Source organism: Prunus dulcis, chromosome 8 (genome assembly GCF_902201215.1).
Source record: "Prunus dulcis chromosome 8, ALMONDv2, whole genome shotgun sequence".
NCBI classification, from domain to species: domain Eukaryota; kingdom Viridiplantae; phylum Streptophyta; class Magnoliopsida; order Rosales; family Rosaceae; genus Prunus; species Prunus dulcis.
The window spans coordinates 13,334,967-13,343,633 of record NC_047657.1 but is presented as its reverse complement, the minus strand read 5'-3'; the positions used below and the strand labels follow the sequence as shown (position 1 = coordinate 13,343,633).

Genomic DNA, 8,667 nt, shown 5'->3' with positions numbered 1-8,667 from the left:
GCGACGTTTTGATATTAGCATCCTCCAATACGGTCCAGAACAAAAGGAAAAATAGGCCCGCCCTCTTTCCCCCTCTCCCTCTGAAATCCCATTTTTCATCTGAACGAAAGCTTCTGCAAAATCTATTCAATTCAACAATGGAGAACCGAGCGGTCCAAGAGGTAGCTCTCTTTCTCTCTCTAGCTCTTTTGTGGCGTATGTACATTTATGTTTATTAAAAAGAATTGAACTTTGCAATGGTTGATTGTAGATATTGGAGAAGCAATTGCTGACAGTAGCGAAGGCGGTGGAGGACAAGCTTGACGAGGAAATCTCAGCCCTAGATCGAGTGGACGATGACGATCTGGAGGCGCTCAGAGAGCGGAGGCTTCAGCAGATGAAGAAGATGGCGGAGAAGCGCAGCCGTTGGATCTCCCTCGGCCATGGCGAGTACACCGAGATCCCCGCCGAGAAGGACTTCTTCTCCGCCGTCAAGGCCAGCGACCGCGTCGTCTGCCACTTTTACCGCGAAAATTGGCCCTGCAAGGTATATTATACATTTTTTGTTTAATTTCCACTATTTACATTTTTTGTTTAAGTTATGGTTTTGGGAGGCGTTTTTGGGTGTAATTGTTTAACTTGTGGGGTTTACTGAGTTAAACTGTAAAACTTAGCATATGGACATTCCAACCTATTTGGATTTTTCATTAGGGGAGAGGGGAAGTAATTTAGGTGTTGTGCTTCATAATTGGTAAAGTTGGTGTTGGTTTAGAGAAGGAAGGATTCAATTTTAGTGACTCTTTTAAGGTACACAGTAGATAATAATCAAATCATTGATCATTGATAATGGATTTGCAGATTAATTGAGTTTCGAACTGTTTTTACATCTCTTCTTTCTTTTTTATTTCAAAACCTGGCATTTATTGTTCCCTGACTTGTTTTTGGAATCCCTTTTCTATTTGGGGTTTGTTGATTGGAAGCTAAAAGCTAAAGAAATTGTTCACAAATTTGTGAATGTTTTTTATATCAAGAAGTGTTAATTATATCTTAGATGCATGCTGTTGAGGAGAGGTAGAGGTCATTGATGTCAAGGTATTACTGCTAAAATGTTTATGGGGCTTGCATGGGGACTTTGAGTAGGTACATGTTATGAGTTGCTTATTCACGAACTGTTTGACCCCCCCACCTAGAAGCATTGGGGGATTTTAAACAATCGGTTCAAGCTGTTGGAACTATTCAGTAAATTTCCCGGGTTCAATTTAATAACTACATTGAAGCTAACTCAACAGTTAGGACAAGTAATCCATATTTACAGTTCATTTGTAGGTGGTGGACAAGCACTTGAGTATATTGGCGAAGCAACACATGGAGACACGTTTTGTGAAGATCAATGCTGAGAAAAGTCCATTCTTAGCAGAGAAGCTGAAGATCGTTGTTCTTCCAACCATTGCCCTTATTAAGAATGCCAAAGTGGATGATTATGTGGTATGTTATAAGAAGGACATGCACACACACCATAGGCAAAATTGATAATTTGCTTTTTAACACCCAATGTCCTCTTGTGCAACAGGTCGGATTCGATGAGCTTGGGGGGAAAGACGACTTCACCACAGAAGAACTGGAGGAGAGGTTGGCTAAAGCCCAAGTCATCTTCTTTGAGGGTGAATCATCTCTAAAGTCTAGTGCAAAAACCAGGAGTGTCCGGCAAAGCAGCAATGCGGACTCATCGGATTCAGAGTGAAACTTTAGCCATCTATTTGTTTTTTTGTTATTGGAAAGTGGAGCTGTTCATCCTTCGCCATTTATGAACTTACAACTTCACCGGCTTCCGTGGAATGGCCTAGTTCATGCTTCATTTGAAGTTCAGATGTATTACTTACTGCCTCTGTTTGTATGATATTCTTGAGATCATATTCTAGATGGTTTTGCATTAGTGTTGATGCTTGTATTAGAAAGAGAAAACAAAGGTTCTGTGAGCTTCGGCAAAATATTAATTCCCCATTAGTTGGTAAAATTTTGAAATCATCTTATGGCTTCCCTAGTAATGTTTTGTTTGGTTCTGCTATTTGGGGTTCTGAATTTTGTTTCTGACAGAATTTTTATAAAAAAATGGTTTCAAGAAAAATTTGAGAACCCTTTTCCTAATTGTTTGCAAAAAGGATAAGAATGGAAGCAGAACGAGGATAAATCTGGATAATTATTACCCATCAACAAATCTGGATAATCTACTCTTCTTTATATTTATCTTTTAAGATAAGTCTTTTTATTAGACATTCAAAGGATTATCATCTTAAACCTAGTCTTAATCCCACCCAGCGAAGGGAAGTTTCTCGTCATCAATAACAAAGGTCATGTGTTCAAATTCATCTTCCATAATGTTACTTGTAAACAAGAGTAAAAAAGAATAATTTGATTTAGTTGATAGTCAAGTACAAAGGGATTTAGTTTTTAAAATTGTGCACAAATTCCCATTGATTTTTTTTACGGAGCTACAATGCACGAATTTTATTGGAAGCTCAAAGTAATTCTCTAGCTAGAAAACGTAAAAGTACGAATTTTATTGGAAGCTCAAAGTAATTCTCTAACTAGAAAACGTAAAAGTAAATGTTAATGACAATCGCTCACGTGACATCAATAATTGACGAATATTCAGATACGTATCATTCTATTAAAAAACTTTAAAACTGACTGAAAAGATTTTAAAAAAATCAAAATCTTCAAAAACAACATAGATTATATTATAAATAAATCCGAACCCTATGACACAATAACTAGCAAACATTGGGAAGCCCCATAATCTACAAACATCCACTCAATGGCTTGTGCAGTGCATCAAACACTTCAAACATGCCATCACAGAGCAGATTAACTCTTTTCCTGCGCTAAACTTCCCTACCACAAGGGGCCTAAAAAGCCAACATACAAGCAATGTACCTAGAAACAACAACAAAAGTCACTCCTAAATTTAAACTGTAGCTTAATTAGCAAACCACAACAAGATTGCTACTACTGTGTTTTGCCTAGCAACAACATCTAAAGACAGAGAAAGGATAGATAATAATGCAACATAGATCAGGAAGCTCCTGCTGAAGCTACAACTTTATAGTTTTACATGTTTTTTTTAGCAACGATTCCTGTGTCCTCTGGTTTTGTCAAGCACCCTCTTTCCATAGAGATGGCTGTGAAGATAAGGGTAATGGCTCCGAACGAGTTGCACAAGAGCATTATGAGCAGCTCCCTGCTTTGGCACAAGGAACAAAAAATTAGGTTATGACATATGCAATAGAGCTAAGGGCAGATGGGTTTAGATCTTGGAAATTTGAACAAATTTTAGAATCTCCAGGATTCAGTTTGGTCACAGAATAAAGTTCGAAATTTGTACCAAAGTAGTATGTTATGTGTGTCCAAATATCAACAAAGGAGGTTCAAGAAACCAAAGAATTTTGCTACATTACATATGTCATAAGACTACCAATCTGACATCACATGTTCAAATCATGACTCTCAGCCGTTGATGCATGTGGGTCTACATTGCATTATTAGTTACGAGTCACTCACATGCACACATGTGGCAACAGCTTAAAGTCACCAATCAACACGCATGCGTGGGCAATTATTACTATATATCATTAATTGAATCGATAGTCAAACAATAATATATGTATCAAATTGTCTGACAAAAGAACATTTCTCGACATATCATATTGCTAGTATAGTTGATTGTCTTGGTTATATGATTACATGGGAACTTATTTCTTAATAGGTTTGATGAGTATTGCCCTAATCAATACTAACAAGAAGTGAACAGTTTCAATGCAGCACAAGCATTTTGCGGGATGATCTTACCTTGGATACTCCCAGAGCAGACTGAGCAACATAATTCCCATAAGGATCTTGAAGAAGAGTCAGTAAATTGGGACTATTAATCATCTCGTTAATAATCCTATTGACATGTTCTTCTCCAGCCTCTTTCAAGCTTTTCTCAATCACGTTGCTGCCATACTTATTCATGGAGAGATTAACAAAACTCCCTCTCAGCTGTGCTAGTATATCTGCTGTTACACGAGGTATCTTCAATCCAATTATGTACTGGACAACATAGTTCCTGGTGGTTAATCAAAACAAAAAAAGATAATATTAGAGACACGTTTCATCATCATATCACCCGTTAAAACAAGAATCCAAGCCAAATGAAATAGTATGCTTCCCATCTCTTCTCAATTTCATATGAAAAATCCTTAATATAATACAGTCTAACAATGAAAAATTGCTCTCAATTTCATATGATAAATTGACAGTCTAACAATATAATACATCATACTGTTTAGAAAATCCTTAATATATATAAGCAAGGATTTCCTCTAGAAGTTGGTTACTACGTTAGAGGTTTCCCATATGATTGTCCATTTAGATTATTCCAAATGCAATACATATACAAAAAGAAATTAAAAGGGAAAGAAAATGTGATTTTACAATCCCTTTTCCTCAAGATGTGGGGATAGTGAAGAAATAAGTTAGGATTAGGCTAAGTGAATGGTTCGATTCACTCTAACGACAAAAAAAAAAAAGTGAATTTTACAACTCATACAATTTAACTGTAGTCTCGGACATTTCTCCAATAAAACATTTACCAGAAGATGATTGCATCTTACCTTAAAGACTCCAATTGAAGAGAGAATCTAACGTGTCACCGACGTATATTTCTTTGTATCTACAACAATCATCACCTCATCGCATAATGAGCGTTGTAGATACAAACAAAGAAACCTATATTTCCGGTTGTAGGTAAGATTCTTTACCAATTGAGGGGTGTGTGTCTGTGGTACAAGTAATTTTACAATCTGGAAAACAGGTAGAGGTAAAGGACAAACCCGTAGGGATCTTCAGATAGGACTCGAGCATGTTCAGTTATGTCAGCCACAAGACGCTCCTTTGCCTCTGTATAAGCATAATGAACGCTGCTTTGCACTAAGCAGCACCCAAATTTGTCCTTTGCTAGGGCAAGGCAGTTCTCTAACACCAGTTCCAGGATGCCCTGTGGGAGGTAGATTTGGTTTAAAGATAAATTTAAGATCACCAAAAATTAACAAAATTCATTTTTCCAAAGCCAATGTGTGTGTACTAAACACATGCACGCCTTCATCTTCCACACATAAACCAAAACCATTGAGAAGTAAAAGCAATCACACACAGTAAGCTACATGACAAAACTAGTGAAAAGATGACTACCTTGGTGGATTCAGGAGAGAAATGTTTCAAGCAAACTTGAATCACATAGTAACCAGGCTGAGTCTTGCTGAGGGGAATTGTGATGCGCTTCAGAAGTCGCATGAACGAGGACTGCTGCTCTCGGGTCTCAACTCTCTCTAGCAATTTCTGCATTGCTCGACTTCTGCAACATCAAACACTTCTAAACAATCAAAAATTTGTCCAATTTTCGATTCCCAAAAAGTAAATATATTGTAGGAGTTTATAGCTTCAGTGGTAAAGTACTTTACAACAAAATTTAAGATTTTGACTTTTGTCCTCACCCTCTTTTGAATAAAATAAATGAAACAAAAAAAAGTAGAAAATCATATCATCTGTACCCGTGCTGATCAGTGCAAATGTCCTTGAGTTTTTTCTCATCACTCATCACACAGTCAAGCATTTTGGACTGTCCTTCTTTGTTGGTTGCTTCAACAAGTTTCTGGATGAACTCGTTGCCGAATTGATCAACCATCAAGTCACGCAAATCTGCGTCCATAACCTCCTTAAAAATCATCTCAACTTCCTCTGGTTTGCCCTCCTCGACCTTCTTCTGCAAAAAACGACACCCCACATGATCCTTGGCCACCAAAGCAATTTTGCCCCTTAATTCTTCCAAGGATAGATTGAAAGCAGTTGGATGCTGCTGCCGTACGGAGCCATTAGAAAACCTTGATCCATCTTTAGCCACTGAATTACTAGTCATCACTTGGCCCCTTTGTTCCAATGAGGATGATGAGTAACTAGGACTCAAACGCTGTCGCCCAGATCCATTAGCATACCTTGATCCCCTGCTACTAATTACACCATTACGAACAGGATTATTAGGCCTCATTGGATTATATCCATAACCAAATTGATCAGAAGTAATATTCCCGACCCGACTCGCTCCTGTATAGGCAGATCCCACATCTGTTAGAGGAAAATTTGCCCTATGGGGGAGAGCATGATTACTAGTAGTAACATGATTGGCAACTGGTGATCCATGAAGCCTCATGTACTGATCCATTTCGGCCATTAACAAAATATACTGATTTTTCAACCTCTCCAAATATTCCTCCTCTTCTCGGATATAATGAGAAGATTGGTATTGAGCAGTAAATCCATTACCTCCTGAGGAGCTGTTTACTCTTGGATTCAATGTGGCACCACCGGACTGATGATGATTCGATATGCTCAGCCGATTCAAGGCCGCTGTCAGCTGATGGTGTTGGGCCTGATCGGCAAAATCAGTACTGTTGATGTTGAGATTATTGGTACATGATAAGTTTGGGAGACTATTGGCAGGGAAAAAAAGATGATCATTCGGATTGGTATTCTGTGAGGGAGTAAGGTTTTGGTAGGGATTGTTTGGCAACATGGCGTTTTGAAAAACAATTGGATTCCCCGAAGTAGGATCCCAATAGATATGATGGTTTTCGGAAGCCGATTCGCGACGGAGATGGTTTTCGTGTAAGGTATAGGAAGAAGGAACAATAGGGTTGCTGTTGTTTGATGCTGCTGTAGTATTAAACCACTGATATTGAAGCCCAACCTCTTCCCCTCCCTGCCTCTCCATTTATGTTATTGTTATAACTGAAACCGATCAAAACTAGAAAACAGAAGAAATAGAGAGAGAACGGGATGAAGGGTTTTGCAAAAGGGATTAGCTGGGTTTAGAAATCTCTTTGAATTAAGTAACACCAACTCTAACCTGTATAGTTTGCACAATGGGGAACATATATATATATATATATGACTAGGGTTTTTGTGCTAAAAGTTTTGGGTTTTTTTTTTTTAGCCATATAGAGAAATCCGAATTATTATAAGACATCTACAAAAAGATTTGTAGTTTGAAAAAAAGAAAAGATTTAAGGATAATAAAAGGGAAGTGTTTGAGTAATATGAGGAATGTTTCTTCGGGTTAACAGCTTTTAGGGTTTTTCGAAAGAGAAAAAAAAAAACCGTCTAAATCTCATCAATCTATTCTTGCATGAAATATGACCCTCTCACAGCCAATAGAATCGAAGGGGGGACGAAAAAAAAAAAAAAAAACACTTCCTTCATTTTGGCTCACGCTCCTCTCAAGCGCGTCCTATCCAGGTTGAATTTTAAAAACCCTTTTCTTTTAGTACATAAATACATATACGGCAAGTTTAAACTAAAACAAATTTGTATGCGATAAACAATGAATCCGAGAAATTTGCTCAACTAACCACCAAAAAAAAAAAACAATAAAAGGAAAATATTTTGTCTCCCATGCATAGTACATAAAACGATGTAAGAAGTTAGGATAATCAAGGATTTAATCTGGATTTAATCTTCTTTTTCCCATTTCTTTTTCTTTTTTGGAGATGATCATCTTGTTGAGGGCTTTTAGCCCCCTTTGTTACAAAATAAATAAATAAATAAATAATTGAGCATCTTTTCTTTTACAATAACAGTTTGAACTCTGTATTTGGCATAATACACTTATGTTCCTATTAAAAACTGGAGTGTTATGACATGTTTTCATGTTAGGTATGACAATTCATCAGGAGCAGTGCATATAGATTACTAACGCCTTTTTTTTTTTAAATAGGAAACTGACTTGTATATTTTTTTTTATTTAAAGGAACTCACGACGTGTATTAGTATTGTTGTGACAACTCAATCTTCATTTTGTTTAAGTTGTTTAAAAAATTTGAGTAATGCAATGCATCCAAACTTAACTACCGAAGTTTTAGATGTCAATTGACATAAAAATGTTATGTTATAATTAATTGCACTTACTTTTTTATATGAATTTGCCTATTGATATTGTATCAATCCTTAAGTCAAATAAATATGATCTATAAAGGTAGTTTGTTTCTAATACACGTATCTGGCTCCTTTACTTGTCTTAATATAAATCAACAAGGAGAGAACCCCTCCTATACGAAATACGGAGAATATACTTGTATTAATTGAGTTAGTAAATCCACATATTATACACGAATGTATACATTCTTAAACACTCATGTTCAAATATAAAATATATGGATATTTTAAGATAATGTATTATACTTGTATATATAAAAATTTCAAATTTTTGTTTTTGTTTTTTCAATTAATAATATTACTTGTTGTCTTGCTTTTTATATCTATTTTTTTCATTATTGTTAACACAAGCATTTAATTAATCATGTCCCAATCTTGCTCCTAATTAATAGTTTTTCTTAACAAAAAGTTAATTCTTGATATTAAAATAAAATAAAATATTTTAAAAAAAGCTAATTTGTATACCATTCCGATAAGGGTTTTATTTTTTCGGGGTTTTATTAAGAACGGAATGAGGAATCACAGAGAAAACAGAAGCCAGTTTTTGAGTCAAGCTTAAATACCTCTTATGGTTCAATCAATAATTTTGCTTTGCTCAGCTGACCTCAGGAGAGAAAAATTGAAGAAAAAATGACAAAATTCTTTAGGGTCGAACAGAAAAGG

General features: G+C 36.1%; 2 protein-coding genes across 2 annotated transcripts; one reads left to right on the top strand and one right to left on the bottom strand.

Annotated features, from left to right (window-relative positions):
* On the top strand, positions 1-2,004 carry LOC117637175 (thioredoxin domain-containing protein 9 homolog). The gene is made up of 4 exons (XM_034372000.1): positions 1-161; positions 251-526; positions 1,306-1,464; positions 1,550-2,004. Exons 1-4 carry the CDS (start codon positions 138-140, stop codon positions 1,718-1,720), a joined length of 630 nt encoding a protein of 209 aa, XP_034227891.1. The 5' UTR covers positions 1-137; the 3' UTR covers positions 1,721-2,004.
* A 1,096-nt stretch (positions 2,005-3,100) lies between these two features.
* Positions 3,101-6,784, bottom strand: LOC117638523 (pumilio homolog 12-like). The gene is made up of 5 exons (XM_034373633.1): positions 5,568-6,784; positions 5,209-5,371; positions 4,851-5,014; positions 3,826-4,084; positions 3,101-3,217 (listed from the first exon to the last, which is right to left on the bottom strand). The coding sequence occupies exons 1-5, from the start codon at positions 6,782-6,784 to the stop codon at positions 3,101-3,103; spliced, it is 1,920 nt and encodes a 639-aa protein (XP_034229524.1).
* Between the last annotated feature and the right edge of the window lie 1,883 nt (positions 6,785-8,667).